Raw genomic sequence first — 20156 nt, forward strand, 5'->3', positions numbered from 1 at the left:
AAAGAGAGGGACCAACCAGCAGCCCAGCTAGTCCAGGGCCCTGCAGCATTGCTGGCACCATGGGACTGCAGAGGAGAGGAAACCTGGGACTGGGAAGAGTGGAGGCCAACAGTAGTTCTCAGTCTGATCAGTGCCTGTTGGCTCCTGGAGGTGCTACAGATGGCTGGTGAAGGTCAGGGCTGAGCTGGGGGGAAAAACTCTGCAGTGGAAGAGCCATTGGAGAAGGTTGTAGGATGGAGTTTTGTCTGATGATGTAGCACAGGAAGAAGCCCATGTCGGCACCTTGAGTTCCCTCTCCTACTGCTGGAAGAGATGGCCTTGATGGGGTTGCCAGGTTGATGGACTAACCCAGAACAAGCCCTGTCCCCAGCAGGGCTCATTGAAGCCTCCGCCAGCCCCATTCCTTCCACCCAGCCCCACCAGAGCTGTAGCCTGTCCCCAGAGGATGGGGTGCGATGTCTGGGTGTTTAGGACCCAGCTGCAAGCCAACCCCACTGCGATTCCCCAGGGCTGCCCCACGCGTGACCCCTTTTCCCGCGCCACCCTCTGCGGTGCCACAGCCAGCCTTGCTGCCGCCGGCATGGAGCACCGACAGTACGGCTGGGAGAGACCAGCCCCCCCCCGCACCCCCCAAATCTCAGCCTGAGGGTGACGTCATGGTGGGGGAGGGGCGGGCGGGGGGAGGGGACCCCCGCACCTCCCTTTCACCCCCCCCCCCCAGCGCTGCGCAGCACGGGGGCCGGGCCGGCCAGCCCCGACGGGGCGGCCCCGGGGGCGGGGGAGTTCTGCCGTGCTATCCCCACCCCCGGGGGGTGGCTCCTCCGTCTGCGTGCGTGTGTGTGTGTGTGTGCGTGTGAGTGTGTCTGTGTGTCTGTGTGTGCGTGTGTACCCCCTCCCGCCCCCGCATCTCTCCCGCCCCGGGGGGACGGTCCCGGCTGCCGCCCCCATCTCCATCACACAGGGCACGAGGAACGCGGGGTTGAGGGGGAGTTTCTCGGCGATTAATGGGGCGGGGGGACTCGGGGAGAGCGGGTAAATCCAGCCTATGATGCCTATAAATGGCGCTTCTCTTCCAAGGTGCACATTTATTAAAAAAAAAAAAAAAGGAAGATGAAGAAGGGGGGAAAAAACCCGGTCGGTGTCATCCCCCCACGTCAGGGCCGGTGGTGGGCGTGAGGCTGTACTTCCTCCGCCCCCTCCTAATGGAGCGAACCATTCCCAGCCAGCCTTCCTCGCCCTCTCCCGCTGCCTCCCTCTTCCTCTCCTTCTCTTGTCTCCCCCCCTTGTCTGCAAAGTCCTCCGCTGCTCGGAACTTGTTGGCAATGTCTATTTTTCAGCTTTCCCCCACGTTCTCCAAAGTAACTATTTAAAGATCTGCAGCCGCAAATGGTTTTACTAAATGTAGGATGGGACTTAAGTTGAACGGCAGTTATATTTCTCTGATCCTTGCTGTACAGATAGGTAAGTGGACTGCCAAATTCCGTGTCAAGCTGTGCGCACCCGAGCGCGGCTGATGCATGCAGGAGCGCAATGTCGGGATAAGCTGCGCGGGGCCCCGCGGTGCGGTGCGGGGTGGCGGCGGGACGCCCGCTCGGCTCTCCCCGCTGCCCGTCCTTCGCGGTGGCACCTTCGCGGTTCGGCACGCTGTCAAAGCAGGGGAGTCCGCAGGAAAGGGAACCGATTTCTGATTCCTCTGAAATCACTTTTGTTGTTCGTTCTCCTAAATCGGTGCATGCTCACTCATACTTAGCTTTTTATTCCACACTCCCTTCCTCCTTTTTTTCCCTCCTGTTCTCTCCGTCTCCACGAACGCTTGCATTTGTGTCTGGTTTTCGGATATCCCCTGCATTCCTTTCCTCTTACAATTTGATAACTCCAGTGCTACGAAATTCCCCCCTTCCCCGAGGGACAGAAAAACAAGAATCGACACAAAATGGCTTGCGAGAGATATAGGTGGAAAGTTTTTTTGCAAAAAATCAGTGGGACAAACGAAGGACTCCCTTTGGGAACTTGAAGGCTTTCCCATTTGCACAGCAGCCTAAAATCAAGAAAACCCCAATACTAACTTTAAAAAAACAATTGTCCCAAATGAGGGGATTAAACAAATAAAAAATATTTTAAAATATTGTGGAGTCCCACTGCCCAATCTGTAATTTTGTCCTTGGATAAAAGCTGTCAAAAATCGAGAGGGTCCAAAAAATTTCTACATATGCCATTACTTAAAATAGAACAGGTTTCCTTCCATGCCGGTGTGTGTTTTTGTGTACTCGTTGCTGGTTTTGTTTAATATCTTGGGTTTTTCAATGGTTGCTTTTGTCGATTTGCTCTCGGGTTCATTTGATACAACATTTCTTTGCTGGAAATTTTTTGAGTTCCTGACATTGAACAATCTCTAAGTTAATGACCACTTTGGTCCTGTACAGACAAATTTTAAATATTATATATTGAATATGTGTATTCCCGAGCATGATCCAAAACTGGGCTTTAAGGAAAGTGGGAGTAAAACACATCTTTTATTATCTAGACTATAAGGTGTGAAGAGCCCTTTGAAAATATTTGCCTGCAAAGGAATTTTGATACAACTGGAAAAAAAATATGCTCGGCATTGCTATTTAGAGATCCTTTTGCTCGGTCACCCTCCTCTCCAAAAAACCTCTGCAGCATTTTGTAAGTACCAAAGAAAAAAGAGGGAAAAAAAAAAGGAGGAGGGAATTAAAAAGGGAGGCAAAATCCCTTGAACGTTTCCTCATGTAGAAAACGGGGGAAAAAAACCAAAGAAATATTGCAATGAAATGCTGACCTCTAGAAAATATGGTTAAATGATGCAAACCTCTCCATTCGTATTGCCATTCCATTTTAAATGAGGCTGAACTCTTCAGAAAGCCATTTTTTCTACTGTCAAAGAAAGAAAGGGGAAGGCTTTATCTGGATGATATCCTTTATTTCAGTCCCTGCATTTTCTGTTTGTGTGTTCGTTCTTTCGTTTGGAGAAGGAGGAGGATTTTCTTTCTTTTGTGTTTATTTGGTTCAACTGAGGAAGGATTTTATTGACGGTGAAATTTCAAAAGGTAGCTAGAGTCGCTGGAAAACGGCGTTCCCGGGCTGGCGTGAGCATGAGCAGTCATTTGGAAAGTTACCTCCAAATACTGCTGCACACCGCGGGGATGGTGGCGGTGCGGTGGCTTTGCGGTGCCCTGGGAGGGGACGGCTTTGAAGCCCGTAGAGGGCTTTTCTCCACTCTGCTCCTCCTTCGGTATTTCGGGTAACCTTCCCCCTCCCTCCTCTCCGCACCCCCCCTCCCCCTCCCTCCTCCCCGAAATCAGCCTCTGGTTGTCGGTGTATGGTTTGCAAAGGGTCGTTTGCCTTTGCCCCGTCCCCGGTAGCTGCTCGTGTGAAATGGATGTTCGGCTCGTTCCCAAAATGTCTATGCACCGGGGCTTATTTAAAAAAAAAATAAAAAAAATTGGGCAGAGAGGAAGAGGATTGCAACTGTCCGAAATACCTGACATTTTGGGAGGTGACCAAGGTGGGAGGGTGGGAGGGCTAACGGCACGGGGACTGAATGTCCACGGAAGGGGCAGGAGGGATGCACCAGTCGCAGGACGGGAATTGGGTTTTGGGAAGGGGCCCGGTCCGTCACGGAGGGCTCCTGCGGTCCTTCTGCGTTGCTCATTGCTGCACTCTCTTACCTTGGAATGGGGGCAGGGGCTGTGAAAGGTCGTGGCCACGGCAAAGCTCAACCGACCCAGTTCAAGAGAAATCCCGCTGTCTTTTAACCAGACAGGACCCTTGTCTATCCGCTTTTGTTTTTAAAAAAAATTTATTTGTGGGGTTTAGGTCGGCTTTGGGCAGGAGGTACCCCGTGCGGAGGGAGCGGCGCGGGCAGACAGGGCCAAGCTCTCCCTCGGGGACGAGGGATGCTCGGCTCGCAGCTGGTCCCAAACCTGACCCTCTCCCATACCCCGGTCCCGGCCTGGGGCAGGGCTTCTCTTCGAACCCCGTGTTTTCAATACAGCCCGACACGGTGTTGGAGAAATTCGCGGCAACTCCCCCTCCCCTTTCCCGCTGTAGCTGCCGGATCGGGATGGCGCGGGTTTTATAGGACATGGCTTTACCCTCGGGATGGTCCTCGCTTCTTCTCTATTTGTTTGCCTGGCTTTTTTTCCTATCGTAGCCAATGTCTGGAGCCTGCTGGGGGTTTGATGTGACGGCTGGTACTGGTGTGTGTGTAGAGGGGAGTGGCCACCAAGTCATGTTAGCGATGAATCAAACGCAAGAGGGGGATTTGGGTTGAAACAGTCTCTTTTGGAGTCAGCCATTTAGCTGGTACCTGGCAAGGAAACACACAGACACAGCCTCCGTCACAGCCATACCCTGGGGACACGGGGCTGGAGGGGACCCCCATCTCAACACCCGACGGTGTGGGTGGCAGGGAGCTCCTCCGCAAGGGAGTGGGGCAGCCCCCTTCCGCCCCCGCTGGCCGCAGCGACATCCCCCAAGCCTAGGGACACCACGGCTTCCCCAGCTCCCCTCACAGGCAGGAGGAAAGCATTGTGGATCAGACTCCTCGCCGAGCCCGGGTACCCCAGCCTGCCGGGATGCTGCGGGGGTGTGCGCGATGCTGTGCGCGGCACAGGCCGTGGCGTGGGTCCTGCGTTCCGTCGCGTCCCGTGCCCCCACGGGCCACACGGGAGGAGTCATCTCACGCACGCGATAACTCATTTTTTCTCCCGTTTGCAGAGCGGTTGTTCTTTTGTTGGTTCCTATTGTATTGAACCGGGCACCCTTTCCTACAACCATCCAGAGGGGTGCCCGGGACAGCGGGGGAGTGAGGTTAACCCTGGCCCCGTCCCGCACTGCCTCCCTGAGCACAAGAATGGCCAGGCTGGTGCCTGCGTGACTTGGCGGTGCCTTCTTTGCGTATCTCTATAGCAGCTCCTTCTAGTGATTTTTTTTTAAAATTTAATTTTTTTTCCCGCTGCTCCTTGCACGGTATTTACCCAACGACCTGGGCGATAGGGAGCATGTGCGTATGCGTGCGCCTGCATTTGTACGAAGAAACGCGCCTGCTGATTCAAGGCGGAATTTTCTAACAAAGGATCAAGTCGGGGGAGAAGTAGGCTGTGCATCTTCACCGCCCCTCAAAGGGGAAAAAAAGGAAAAAAATAAAAAATACTGATTTCAGCGCTGCTAAGCCACGGGCACCCAACCTTCGGTACTAAAAATGCAAAGGGTGAAAAGCCTGTGGCTCACCTCCTCGACTGCCCGATGGCTACCCTGGCTCGGTCCCACCGCCCCTCTCCTGCCCCAGGTCGCGCCTTTAGCAATGCAATAGGGGTGGAGTGGGGTAAGGGTGGAAGGCGGGAGGAAAGAGGCGAGTCGGGGGCGGCGGGGCGGAGGGTCGGGGCGGGCGGGGGGCCGGCGGTGCTGACCTGTGCCCCTGCCCCCCCAGCATACCTGGTGCAGGCGGTGAGAGCGGCGGGGCGGTGCGATGCGGTCTTTAGGGGCTTCTCGGACTGTTTGCTGCGGCTGGGCGATAACATGGCCAACTACCCGCAGGACCTGGACGACAAGAGAAATCTCCAAACGATTTGCGCGTAGGTCTTTCCTCTCTCTCTTTCGGGGCCGCGGGGGCAGAAGGGGACTAGGGGATCACCCTGGGGTGGGCAAGGGAGGTGAGGCTGGATGGTGGGGGAAGGGAGGGAAGGAACAGAAGAAAGGTGGGGTTTAAGCTTTGGGGCTTTATTCTGTGCTCCAGGGTCCTTTCAAGCGCACTGCCATGGGGACAGGCCGGCCTTGGGGAATAGTGAAGTCTGGAGGGAATTCTTACAATGTCGTTTTTATTTGTTGCCTCCGTGAATCTGGGGTGGTTTGTTTGGTTTATTTTTCCCCCTCCCCTCCTTAGCTCCTCTCTTGTATTTTTCCCTGCCCTGTTTTGCACTGGGATGCTGGCATTCGCTTCAAGGGGATCTTTATCCTTTTCCTTATTGATGCCTTCGGGACACAGGCTCAGTGGAAGGCTCTGGGGTTCCCCCGAGCGCTGGACGCAGAGGCAGGCCCGGGGAAGACAGCCTACCCTGGCGCTGGGGAGGGGATTTCTCGGAAAACAAAACGTAATTAATAAGAGTCCAGATATGATATGAATCACCCAGCGACAGAGACGGCACTTCTCCTCTGCCACCTCCATGGCCCCGGGAAAGCCCATTTCCCCCTCGTTTCGTCGAGCTCCTGGCACAGGGGGGAATAAGAGGAAGGAGCAATGATAAAATGGATTATTATTTTATTATTATTATTATTATTATTATTATTATTATTATTATTATTATTATTATTATTATTATTATTATTATTATTATTATTATTATTACAACGACAAAAATATATCAAGGGAGAAAACCAGTTCGCCTTGCAAAATGGGCAGGAACTCCTTCCCAATTCCTCTCCGGAGCTGGAGGAACTAGGACAGCTGGAGGAGCCCTACATTTGGGGTAGTTTTCCCGGGCAGTTTTTCGCGTTCCAGACAGGGAGGCAGAAAGGGGCATTTCCGATATGCCTGGGAGAAAACAAAAAAAACAAAACCCAAACCCTCTCAAAAAAAAAAAATCAAACCCAATCCAACCAAACCCTACCAAAACAAAGCAAAAACCCCAAAAGCAACCAACTGACAAAAAAAAATTAAAAAAGGAAAAAGAATATTTAGACATTAGATAATGTCTCCAGTGATAAATATGTTTGAAAGAGGATTTTTTCCCTGATTCTGTTCCACGAAAATCAGAAAACGAAAGACATGAATAAGAAAAGGAAAAGGGGAAAAGGAAAAAAGGGAAAAGGAAAAAAAGGAAAAGAAAAAAAAAGGAAAAAAGGAAAAAGGAAAAAAGGAAAAGTAAAAGAAAGAAAGGGAAAAAAGGGGGAGGGAGGGAAGGGGAAAAAAGGAGAAAAGGTAAGAAAGGGAAAAGAAAAGTGAGAAGAGACTCTGGAACACTCCTCTCTTTCTACCTAGAGATTTCTGAGTCAAACACCTACTAAGGCTGGCACCTCTCTGTAAATGCTGAGGTGCCATTTACCTTGGGTCCTGCATCAGAAATAAGCACCCAGTGTCAGCAGTGTCCTTTTGCCTTGGAGTGCCAGACCTGAGGTGGTCCTGACCTGTAAAAAGTACCTATTTTCCAAGAAAGACCCTTTCCCCGATCACCTCCCACCACCCGATTGTCTTCGCCCTGTGCCGTGATGTGTATTGAAAGAAGATGGTGAAAGATTTAATTTTCCTTTGGGAGATGCAATTACAGCAGAAATACTGCAGGAGAGGCACACTCTCAGACTCTGGCTTCTTAGTATCTCATTATTTATTACAAATGTATCAAACATTGGGAGTCTACAACCAGCTAAGAGTGCTCATAAATTAGAGGCTGTAGGACTACTTTGGGGGAGGATAAAAAGGAAAAGAAAGAAAAGCGAGATACAGATTTGCAGAAGTCTGCCTTGAGGCATGGGGGAAATAGGAGGCAGAGGGCAGGATCGGGGTGATTTTCGATAATACAGATGTGGAGAGGAAAGGTCCTCCCGCCCCCTCGCCAGGTGGGGCCATGAGACCGGTCCTGCCCCAGCGACAAACGCCGGTACAGCTCCGATGAAAAAGGGAATTGTAAGAAATAGGGGAAATGCGTGGGAACAGCTAGAAATTATCCTAGGGAAGGAGAATCCCTTTGCCGCCTATAGACCACTGGCCATGGATGAGGGATCCCTCCCGCCGTCCCGCTGCGGGTCCGTGCTAGGCGCTCAGGAAGGATCAAGTGGGAAGATGCTCAATTCCTCCTCCTATTCTTTCTGCTTCTTATTCTCCTCCTCCCTTCCTACCCCATGCAGTAAGGGCCCGCTCCCCTCCAGGAGATACCTCCCGAGAGTTTTTAACACGGCACAAGGCCCCTCCCGCCTGGGAAAAGCGGTGCCTTTCCTACACCCGCCTGCCCGCTCCCACTGGTGACGAAAAACCCTTGGGACGAGCCCGTGGGCTCCTTTTGCCAGCCGAGGGATGCATGCCCTCTCCCCACGTCAGCCAAAGACCTCTCTGTCAGGGACGCAGCAAAGCAATTTTTGCACCACCCCGCCCGGGCTGGTGTCGAAGGCGGGGTTGGGGAGGGGGTACAGCCAAAACCGCAGCCAGCGGCTCCTCCCCGCCGGGCTCCAGCCTCCCTCCAGGGCATGCCCTGCCCAGCTCCGCCGTCGGGAGGTGGGGGCGGTGGGCCCGAGGGGGCGGGCCCCCTCCCCAGGAAGGTGGGCTCGTCCCTGTTTTGATGCCGGCTGCTCTCCCCTCCTGCAGGTACTGGGATGATTTCCACGCCTGCACCCTCACAGCGCTCACCGATTGCCAGGAAGGAGCGACAGACCTCTGGGAGAAACTGAGACGGGAGTCCAAAAACCTCGATTTCCAAGGCAGCTTATTTGAACTGTGCGGAGGCGGCAGCGGCGCGGCACCGTCCCTCCTCCCGCCGGCCTTGCCCCTGCTCCTGGCGGCTCTGTGGGCTGCCCTAGTGACCTGGCTGCCTTTCTAGGGGGGCGAGCACACTCACACCCACACCCTCTCCATGTGCTGGATCTATAGAGGAAGTGTCCATCCGTTGCTTTGGGGACGTTGTGCTTTTCTGTGGTTGATGATGATGATGATGGTGGTGGTGGTGGCTGATGATGGTGAAACACCCATGTAGGACTGTGGAAGCGTTCTCCCTTTATTATTTTTTTTGTGTTTTATTTGCCAAATGTTACCAAACAGGCAGCGGCGTGCAGCCCAAATCGGACCTCAGCTTTACTATCGCTTCGAATCAAAAATAGAAAAAAAAAATAAAGAAACAAACTCGAGCCCTCGTTGCGCAAAAGCAATCTCAGGAACGGCTCTGGGCCACCTACTGCTAAGGCTGTAACTGGCCGGGTACCTCCCGGCGAGCCACGGGCTCCACTAAAAATGTGGCAGTGTGAGAGGCGAGAACGAAAACCGCAGACAGAAAAACGCACTGGCGAGAAACCCAAGGTAGATGTCCACGTGTGAAGCATATGGTGAATAATTCACAATCTCTCATCTTTCCTCCACAGTCGCTTGATTTTTTTGGTCATTCCACTGCAAAAAAATATTAAAAAATAAATAAAAAAGAACATTTTTCCTCAAGGGGAAAAGAGAGCGAGAGAGGGAGAGAAAGAGAGGGAAACGAACAGTTAAGGAAGGAAGGAGCAAGCGAAAGAAAGACGTGTCTAAATGCCCGGAGGAGTGAAGGAATGCTGCTAACATCTCTGAGAGTTTACCTTTACTTGCTGTTCGAAGGCATCTTTCCGAATTCACTGCCTTTAATTTTTTCCTCCTCTTTGTTTTAGGTGTTACACATACCAGTAAAATACCTGAATATCCAACCGTAGAGATCACAAAAAGGGGGCTTAAATGTAAACCTAAAGAAAACAACAACAGCAAAATGATTTTGAAAAAAAAAAAGAGCCTTGATTTTAAAAGAGAAGAAAAATGTAATTTAAACAAAAGTTTATTATAAAGTCAATTCAGCAAAAAAATAACAAAAAAAGATTTGCTACAAAGTATAGACAGAAGTATAAAATAAAAATTATTGTTTGAAATGAGGGTGTCGTCCTTTTTATAAAATATGCCTAGAGTATATTGGAAAGGACAGGGCTTTTAAGGCAAGGAAGTCTAAATTCTCAACCCATCCCTTGACGAACATGGCAATTTCAGTTCAAACAAGGACAGGGTGGCTGAGTCGCTTAGTCAGAGCCTTTCTTCTTTTTTTTTTTTCCTTTCTTTTTCCCCCTTCATTTTTTTTTTCCTTAAAAGTACGCTATAAATCCTCCCACCCTCCTCCTCCTCCTCCCGAAACCGAGAACCGCAGCACCCCCGTTTCGCAGCCCGGGCCTGGTGAAGGGAGCCCCGCGCAGAGGCGGGGGCGGGCGGCGCGGCTCTCCCGCGGGCGCGGAGCGGTGCGGAGCCCCGACGGAGGGAAGGCAGCAACCACCATTAAGGAGGAGGCTGCGGAGCCGGGGCGCTGAGGAGTCCTTTCATAATTAATAAGGCAGCTCAGCCGAAGGAGCAAGGGGAAGGGGGGGCCGGGGTATTGATTTCGCAGCACAAGCTGCTCTAACCTCGGCTATTTATAGGCGCCTGATGCCTTTATAAAGAAATACACATCAAAGAGTAAACACGTTCTTTTTACTTATAAAACGGGAGCCCAGCTGGCAACCGGGGGTGGGTGGGTAGGTGGGTGAGTGGGTGATGGGGAGGTAAGGACCACGAATTGGTGCGAGGTGATTTATTTCGGCGGGGAGCCTGTGTAATAGCTCTCCTTTGCCAATGTGTAGGGTGGCAGGGTCTCTCCTTCGCCCCCTCTCCCTGTTCCCCTCCCTTCCCAAGGCCCGCAATGTAATGTGTAAGCAATAGCAAATGTAACAGTTCATAAATCAAACAGTGGGTCGCAAGCCAATCTGCATTTCCCAAACGGATTGAATCCCAGCAACGAATGTGCTCAGGAACTGGAGCCAGGCGCCTTTACCACTGGAAGCAATGTTGATTTTTTAATGATAAAATACATTATGCGTGTGTTGGGGGGGGCTTTGCAGAACTCAGCCTCGCTTCGGCAGACACAGGTCTGCTCGAATTTCGTTTTCCTTTGGCCTCCCTCTAGACTCAACCCCCCCCACCACCAAAGAAAAAGGAAAACCCTGGAGAGTAGAGCTTTGTTAAATGGTTTGGGTTATTTTCCCTCCCCACAGAGGATCTAGACTTAAATTGATTTTTCTATGCACATCTCTGTATTCATGAGGTCAGGCGCTGCTGTTATGGTTTCCTGTAGAGCGAAATGCCATATGCCGAGGAGACACGGAAGAGAGAGACCATGCTGGGGTGCGAGGGGCTCCGCAGCCTGCTGTCTACGCCGGCTGGGCCCGTGGGACCCCCGCCAGCACAGCCCCCTCCGCTCCGCCCCGGGGTCCCGCCCGCTGCCGGCATTCCCCGGCTCCCGCCGCCGCCCCCGCATTCCCGGCTGCTGGACGGTGCCTGTCCGTCGGAAGATAGTGGAAGGGAGCCTGCCAGCTTTTCCTCATCCCTCAGAAGAAAGCTGAAACGCCGTAATAAGGGGTCGATTTCCAGCTCATTAGAGGACTGGAGTTATCTTGGCGTGAGGTTCAGTTACTAATGGATAATATCTCCGTAATTAGCACATCCCTCAATTAGCCCTCCACCGAGGAGGATAATAAACGGTGACACATCGGGGGAAAACAGCCCAGCGGGCTGAGAGGGTCGTGTCCGGGCCTCTCCGCTCCTGCCTCCCCTGGACTCTCCTGTTTGGGGTTTCTTACTGTCGGGTGCTCATCTCCGAGCACGGGCCGGCCACCGGCCCTCCCGGGCTAGCCGGGGAGCAGGGGGGCATTTGCTGCTCAAAAACCTGCATTGCACCCCCGGATTTCCCGCACAGATGGCAGGGAGGGCAGCAAACCCCGGTCCCTCCGGCAGCTCTGTGTTTTTTTCGGGGAACACAAGCAGTCAACAAACTCCCTCTCACCTTCCCCCCGTTCATTTTGTAAGAGCCCATCAATGCGCAAGGCTTTGGTTGTTCCTTTTCCTGCGCCTTTCAGGGGTTATCTCTGAAGTCTCAGTGCAATGGTCGATTTTATACATTTGGGTTTTTCCTACCCCGGGAGTGGTTGCTCTGCCTTGCCTTGTTGCGTGGCCAAGGAAACATGAGCCGTCCGCCAAGTTCCAGAAAGGGACTCAGTGTACCGGCTTTGCCTCCTGCCGCCTTGCACCTGTAGGGTTTGTAAGGGCTGCGGGGGAAGGCTGGGGTGTCGCTTGCCAGACTGGTCCCACTGCCCCAGGCAGCAGCTGCTGTAGCAAGAGCTGGAAGACGTTCAAGCCTCTGAACACCCCTTAACTCCTGGGCAAACGTGAGCTAGTGAACTGTAGAGGGGAAGAAATGCAACAGAAAAGCGTTTAAATGTTGACAGTGTCCACAGTAAAATTATCCTCTGATTAAAAAAAATGCACACACACGCACAAAGAAAAAAAAAAGCATAAATGCAGATCAACAGGGCAAAACCCCACAGCCGGAGCAGAAAACAAACCAGTGAATTTCTAGCTGGATGGATAATCGGGAAGGGTTGCAGCCACTGCGGCTCTGCCTGCCCTAATTCCTGTCCCCAGCTCCGACTGAGCAACCGCAGCCCCGCAGTCCCCGGAGGGCAGGAGGAGAGCTGGCTCCTTCCCCGGCAGCGCTGGATGCGCCCGTGCTTGGCAGGCGCTGCTCCCCTCCTGCCTCCCCGTTTTAGCAGCCTCGCTGAGCCCTGGAGGCAGGGCTGTGCCTCGCCCCTGCTTGGGCTGCCCTCCGGCACGGCCAGACCGTGCCAGCAATGGGCTGAGGTGGCGGCGGTTGATTTTTTTAACTCTAAAGGGAAAAAAAAAAGGAAAAAAAAGGCCCTTTCCCATCTGTTCAAAGGCTGGAACAGGGAGATGGAGTGGGTCTGTGATGGGAGGAAAAAGCTTGAGAACAAGAGCACTAAACTGAGGAAAAACTGTATGAACGGTAGTGAGGGCAGACTGGTTGGTGCTTACAGAGGGAGCAGGGAGGTGTGGTATAACAGAAAGCTACAGTACCCATTTCTCACAGGACTTTTTGGTGGCTATATCTACTTTGCAGAAGAAGCAGTTATTTGCTCATTTGCACAGTCTAGGGATGAATGGATTGGTGATTCTTCCAGCCCTCTTTCTCTTTAGGGCCCTTTTGAAATCTGTGTGGTTGCTATCCTGCCCAGTGAAGCCCAGTATATTCTGTGAAGGGCTGACAACCTAAGGAGAGAGAGGCCAGTTCAGCCTTCCTATTCATCAGGGCTGATTCATTAATGATTAGTGCCATTAGGTGTACTACAGCAGTGCCGGAGGGCCCCAATTAAAGGGAAGTGAGCTTGTTAAATCCATAAAGCCAAATTCTCCCTCTGTTACTCCTGCCTCAAGCAGAGGCAGTGCCTCCAGGGTGGGCAACAGGAATAGCCTTGGCTCTCTAGTTATGCAGCCTCTGTGCCTTTCCCCCTCCCTCCTCCCACCTTTCCCTCTCCTCAACCTTAACTGCAGATCCTGCTTACAGGATGCTGCAGAGCAAAGCAAGTGCAGGAGTTGGCTAGCAGGACTCACAGGAGGAGGTGGCAAATCAGGATACTTTTCTGAGCCACTTCATTTTTCATCACAAGTGGGTTTGGATGAGTATTTTTGGTTTGTTGGGGTTTTTTGGTTGTGGGTTTGGGTTTTTTGTGTTGTTTTTTTTTTGGCAGGATTGGGGGCAGGCAAAGTGATGGGGACTGCAGAGGAGTCTGTTACAAAACCAGATATGATTTTAGCTGTCTGAAAGAGTTCCCTTAGGCTACAGTCAGCTGATGACCAATGGCACAAATGTGCTTCCAGTTGGCTGCTGCCTCTCTTGAGGGTCAAGCAAGGGGCTTTCATTGACTTTGAGCTAAGGATCTTCTGCTGCCCAATTCCACCAGTGAGAAGAAAAGCTGGAGGTGATGTGGGAGAATGACAACAGGACTGTTATTGGTGAGTTATTGGGTGTTCCTTTCCCCTCAAATCCCTGTGATGGATCTGTGTAAGAGAGATTTTGCTCAAAGATCCATACTCCTGAACTACAGGTTTGCTAACAGATGGGTAGACTGTGCTAGCATAGGCTTTGCCTTTCAGGAGGTACTGAAGAAATAGGTTTAAATGTATCAAATTATCAGAAACCCAGCCTGTGGCCTGTGCCATTGGTTTTTAGACTTTATTATTTCTTTTATTTTGTTTGTTTGTTTGCTTGCTTATCTCCAAAGCTGATACAAAGGTAAGATGGAAACATCCTCTGAAAGGTCAAGGTGAGACTGACCATCATCTGAGTGCTGGTATTCGCCAGCAGTAATAAATTCCTGTCCCCAGGTGATGGAATTCTCTTCAGCAAGAAAAACAACATTGCTGCAGGGGACAAACAACTGCTCCTGACCTTCTTTACACTGCCATTCTTTGGGAAAAAGTATTGCCTGAAGTCAATATGCATTCTACCTAGGTAAGGATTTTGAATGCTCAGTTTTATCTCAAACAGGAAGGTTATCCAAATATGAACTGTGGGTTCATGTCACCAGCATATGAAGTTCTTGTGTGTGCATCATGCTTTGCACCTCCAGGTTTCTTGCCTATGATACTAATTTATTAAGGACTGTAAAAAACTCTCAACATCAAAGATCAAATCTGCAGGGCACCTTTTTTTGCTGTGAAGCAGTTTCAAGAGTGGATGGGCAGTGCATCCTTTAATACCACTTTAATATCACAATTTTTTGAACACTTTTGAAACTATTGGATATTCATATTGATGATCCCCAAGGCAGGGAACACAGAAAACCAAACCTTAGTCAACCAAACTAGGAAAAAAAGAAAAAAAAAAAGAGATGTAAGAAAGCATAAGAAAGAAGTAATCACTGATATTGATAGGAGTTGTTTGAATCAGATTTATCCCACTTTAAACCACCTATTTTGCTGCAGACACTGTCAGTAAGTCTCCTTTAGATACATGGTCTAATTTGGCCAGATACACCTCTTCAAGAGTCAACCCATGGGTCTAGTATAGTGTGTCTCTCTTTGTCAGAACTTCTAATAGTACCTTAAGTACAAGAAGTTTGCAGTAAATTATCAGTTTGCTATTTATGCTTCTTTTAATGCATTTTATTTTGACTGGGTAGTGTAGGAGGTCTTATCCATTCCTGTGCTCCCTTGGGGCACTTTCAATTTTCCAGTCATCTGGCACAAGCTGCCTTTTGCAAAGGAACAATTTCTATAAAGCCACTGCCTCATTTTCTTTCTCATATTCTAAGAAATCCTTAAATTATGTTGTCAAATGAAAACTCCAGAACATATTTTGTTAGCATGGAACATTGGTCACATTAGTTTTGCAACACCTCATTGAAGGATCCAATATGTCAGAAAATTGTCCTAAGCTTTGCTTTTTATTGAGGCTTAATAGGTGTCCTTGTCCCTTGTAGTAGATCTGTGACACAAGACTTGGTTTTGTTCTGTTTCCAAGACATTTCATTTGATCTCCCTCACCCTAACTTCTAGTGTCTATTAAATGAGAGTAGCACTTTGAGACATTTGGTGGGTGAAAAATGCTACATGAGAAGGCAGGCATTATTAATTAGAACAATCATTTTATCTTTTAGCTTTCATCAGAAGAATGCCTGGACTGAAGTGACAACAACAAATAATAGGTAAAGGATGGTCCCCTGTGGCTTCATAGATCTGCTATGTAACAGAAAACATTCAGCCCTGGGTGTCCAAAGTTTGTGGTTCATGTCTCCCTCTGAAGAAGGCTCATCTTAAAGGATGTTGTAGCATACCTGCCTACTGCAGATCCTACACTGCAGGCATTTCAGGCTGTGCAATTCAGGCTGTGCCCTTGGCTAGACTGTCGAGGACAAGTTGCAATACCTGCCCTTATTGCAGAGATCACACTCCATTTTCAGCCATCTCTCTCACTGCTCACAAGCTCCCTGCTTTACTGTGCATCAAAGGTTCATTTAATTACTTTCCCTCTCTTTTCTTTAGGTGTTGGTGATTTGCACTCTCTCCATCTAAATCAGATATCTAGCACATCAATACTCAGAAGACTTATGAGAAGAAGAAAACATCAATATTTCACTGAACACACAAAGTTGCTCAACTCCCAACAATTCCCAGTCTCCATTTTAAAGTCAGCTGTGGTTAGTTTGTTTTGTTTGGTTTTGTTTTTCTGTAAGATGAGTGATTTCAGTTTTCCTTTGAATCCCACCTGTACAAATAGCTTATTTTTCTCCCTAGCAAGCGTTAACAAGGTACCGTGAGTATTCTGTTCAGGCTCACTAGTCAGGCAGTCCTGAGGTGGCTGACTTCTAGGAAAAGCCACAGCAGGAACAAGCAAGAGACAGCCTACGCACCAGACAAAGCTTTCGCCGGTCTTTAGCTTATGTTCCAACTCATGCTCGTGTTAAATGAATCGCCGTTAGCAACTGCTATTCACACAAACGCAAGGAAGAGCAAGCTGGGCGCTTTGTCACGGAGCTGCTCTTAGAAATGATGGCCCATTATATCGCAGCCTCGCCCACCACAGTGGAGCTGTGCCAGCTCATGGAACTTTAGGACTTGCTCTCACTTTAGTCCGTGCTCTGAAGTTCCTGATCACATCCTTTGTGTGACAGATCATGCAAATGGGGGCACTGGAGTCACGGGGAAGTTGAGTAGAGTTCCGCATGAGCACTGGTGTGAGAAGGAGCAGCAATTAGCTCTAAACTCACTCTGCCGGCCTGTGGTTTCAGAGCTCTCCCCCTGCTGCTCTGTAACTGGAAGACTTGTGCTCTAGAAGAAGAGAAGAACATTTTGCTCATGCTCATATTAATCAAGTCGTCTTATAAGCTACTGAATCTGTGAAATCGTATCTCCTGTGGAGTTCAGTGGTAATGACTGTCTCCAATGTGGACTCTCCGGTGTCTAATAATACAGTTATGTTTCTGCAGTGGATGCACTCCCAGCATTTTTTCTGCTCTGCCTGCCTACTTCCACAACACTTGTAGGCAGCTCAAACCTTTAAGACTTCTATCCCCTGCTAGGTTTGATCAAACTCAGCTCACAGACTCAAAAAATTGACTGGCACTTGTACAAGACAGTGTGATCTCATCAGCTTCCTTTCCTTGGAAAACTGGGCTACCAACCTACCAACAGGGGAAAAAAATGCCATCCTGCTAGCAAAAAGGACCTAAACTCTGGCAGCAAACAAGGGAGGTGGGAGAGGAAAGTGAACCTGTTTTGAAGGGAAAAAAATAACTGCCTTGTGGCTGCAGAGCTCTCATGAACTTAAAGGGCCAACCTTGCAGAGAAATGCTGGAGAAAATATTCTCCAGGAGATGGTAAGGTCTCTTGTGAAAGTTGGTAGGGGAGAGAAATCACCTGGACTCATCTCACCACCAAGCATGCTAAATGGATATCTGTATGGTAAGGATTGACTCTGGTGGTACCTGTTTATTGACTAGAGGAAGCCTCAGACACAACTAGCATGCAACTCGTGTGCCTGCAGTATCTAAAACAAGGTGGGTCATATCCCAAAGGGAATGGTCTTCTTACCACTCTGTCCTTCAGACCAAAGTTTTCCATGGTGCTGCTGCAGGGTTTGTTACTTCATGTACTATGTTTGTATTTTAGAAAAGCTGCTGTGTGTCCTAATGGCTGCAGATGTATGCATGGTTTTACTGGGCATTTATTGTCACTTATCCTCTTTGCACTAAAACATTTCTTGTCCTTGTACTTTATGGAATAAAATTCTTTAAGTGAGCTTTAATGGTTCTATGATTCTACTTCTTTACAAATTAGGGAACTGTCATCCTGCTTTATTTGCTATCACACAATGTTTGAGGCTGTCAAAAGTATTGTAGTGCATACTCATACAAACTGATACTTAATTTCAGTATTGAAATGTCACTAATTTTATTTTTTCACCTGATGCAATTACATTCAGCTCTTTAACTCTGCTTTGTTTTTTCTAGATTTAGGCATTCCTTATTCTTTAATCTTCCCTGCCTATGGCAAATTGTATGCACTATGAAACCTGGAAATAAAAGATCAGACCTTCCCATCAATTGCTCTGTGCCAAATGCATGGGATAGTTTGAAACTATGTGTGTACTTAGAGTGCAGGACATGCTCAAAACACCATTGGCTACTTTTATGTCTTTTGAATGAGGCTTAGAGGGGCTTGTGTTATCCAACTATTGCACAGTGCTTAAGAGTTTTTACTGGCTTATTGCTAAAGTTTTTCAATTTTTAGATTTTTTTTTCTTTCCTGTAACCTTTTACTTAAAATTACTCCAGGGCTGCTGTGGCAGTCCCTTGCACCTGGTTTCACAGTGCTCTTTTTCTTACGGTCTTGCACTGGTGCATTTGTTACCTTGTATTTCCTGGGAAAGGGTTTGCTTCTTACACCTCAGCCATCCTCTTGTCCTCTTCTCCATCTCATGGCTTTGCTGTTCAGTTATAATTCTGAGACTGCGCGGAAGTTCCCACACCCTCTCCACTTGGTGCCTTCTATACCAATGACTGCATATTAGAACAAATTCTAGATAAAATGAGTAAATAATAGTAATTTTCATATAGGCTAAGTAAAACCTAATTACAGATGCGTACAAGGCTTATCAGCCAATTAACGTGCAAAATTAGTACTTAATTAAACATAATCCAGTCAGTGCCAGTGTTGCCATCAGACAAAGTTCACTGAAAGGCGATTTGAGTAGGCTTTAATGAAGGATGTAATTTTACTGTGGGGTGGTTGTGGATATGGCTGTGATCCCCTGATGCACTGGAGCAGGCACCCAGGAGAGGACAGTCACCTGGGGACTCCTGAATGCATTTTGTCTTGGCGGGCTACAGTTTCCTTTTAAACTTGAACTTGATGTATGCCATCAGCTACAAAACTGGTGAATAAAGAGTGTGCTTTGTGTCCGTCAACTTGCCTCAACTTTCTTTGTGTTAAAGCACAAAGCAAAAAAATCAGCTGGGCCATGGAATTTCTTCTCTGTTCCAGCACAGCTTGAGGACAGTGATCCCTCTTCTTAAAGATGCCATTGGTCTCTGGGTTATAGTCCACACAGAAACTTGTTTTGGTTCAATTTCATTAACAGAAAACTTTTAGTGGGCAGTACATCTACATTATTATTGCCACATGTCAATACAGTTGCCATCCATTATTTCACTTTAGAAGTGGCTTTTATTATTCTAGCTTGAAAACTGTCCCCAGCTGTCTTGAATTAAACCAACGCAAATTTAATTTAACCTGAAAGGACTTAATACCTCCTAGACAGTTGCCATGCTTCTCTCTGCTGCTTGAAGTACATGATGCTGCAAGATATTGTAAGACAGAGCCATGGCTGCATCCAGGCTGAGGTGTCCATGTGGTAATGAAGGCTAACTTCACTCAGTTTTGCTATTTTGGCTCATCTGTAAAAACAAGCCCTTCAAGTGACCAAATTCCCTGCTTGGTACAAATGTATGTATTTATAAACCATATCATAACAGTGGGGCCTGAGCTGGATGCCAAGTGGGTGATGAGGTACTATGACAGTGGACAGGTATTATGCAAACTGGTGCTTGTACAGTTTGTTGTATAAACCTTTATGTTTCAACTTCTTGGGAGCAAAGACCTAGAGGTCTGTAGAGGTGCTGTCTTGGGGAAAAAAAAAAGCCTAAGACAACAAAAAAGGTATTGGCACTGAAGTGTCTGGAGAACTCAACCTTAGCAACAAAATGACGAGCTACAGCCCTTAAAAAATTATATTGGAACAAAAAAATTCAACCTTCTTATATCAAGACACTCTGCCAAACATCCCAAGCAGTGTCTCCACAACAGGCATCCATGTAGCCATGAGAAACATGGCTTATATCTAGTGATTTAAAAAGCACCAGTGAGGGTGATTCCATACCTCCTCAGCTTTTGTTGGTGCTGCACTTTCTTCTTCACTGTTAAAGATACCTTTTTCCTACACTGAAATTGAATTTTCCCACTCTAGAGGTGACTATGAATAGGTTGGCTAAATGTCTATCAGGAATGACACAGACCACACATGAACATCAAGATCTCTTGTGGGCCTCTCCAACACGGTTTTTGTGACTTTCTAGAATTCTAATGTAATAAATGAACAGCCTTGGGAAATATTTGTTCTTTAAAAATACTTTCTTTTTGCAGAACATGTTCTTTTGATTAAAATAACAACATTCTTTGCTCATCAATCATTAACAATACTGAATGTATGAAAATGTTTGCTGACCAGCTTTTCTGAAGTCTTACTGGGGCAAAGACTTGCTAACAAATCCACGAGGTTACTCTTGCATTGGAATGTCAGCATATGTTGCTTTGGGATCAGAGAGATAGGAGAAATTCCAGGACATGAAGCTGGGCTGAACATCTGCACACAGCCTGCTAAGTATGCAATGAAAGCAGCACTTACACACTTAGCAGTACTGTCATTTAAACTTGCCATCGTTATGCTTCAGTTAACCCAGTCTTAGGTACAGCCATGCAGAGAGAGGGGTTGCAAGGAAGCCAATGGCTGATCTCACTGACATTTGGACTAAAACCTGCC

General features: G+C 48.5%; 1 protein-coding gene across 1 annotated transcript; it reads left to right on the plus strand.

Moving 5' to 3' along the window:
- The first annotated feature begins 990 nt into the window (after positions 1-990).
- NRN1 (neuritin 1) lies at positions 991-9612 on the plus strand. Its single transcript, XM_071553304.1, has 3 exons — positions 991-1461; positions 5453-5597; positions 8318-9612. The coding sequence occupies exons 1-3, from the start codon at positions 1407-1409 to the stop codon at positions 8547-8549; spliced, it is 432 nt and encodes a 143-aa protein (XP_071409405.1). The 5' UTR covers positions 991-1406; the 3' UTR covers positions 8550-9612.
- The last annotated feature ends 10544 nt before the right edge of the window (positions 9613-20156 follow it).

The sequence above is a fragment of the Pithys albifrons genome, chromosome 4 (genome assembly GCF_047495875.1).
Source record: "Pithys albifrons albifrons isolate INPA30051 chromosome 4, PitAlb_v1, whole genome shotgun sequence".
NCBI classification, from domain to species: Eukaryota; Metazoa; Chordata; class Aves; order Passeriformes; family Thamnophilidae; genus Pithys; species Pithys albifrons.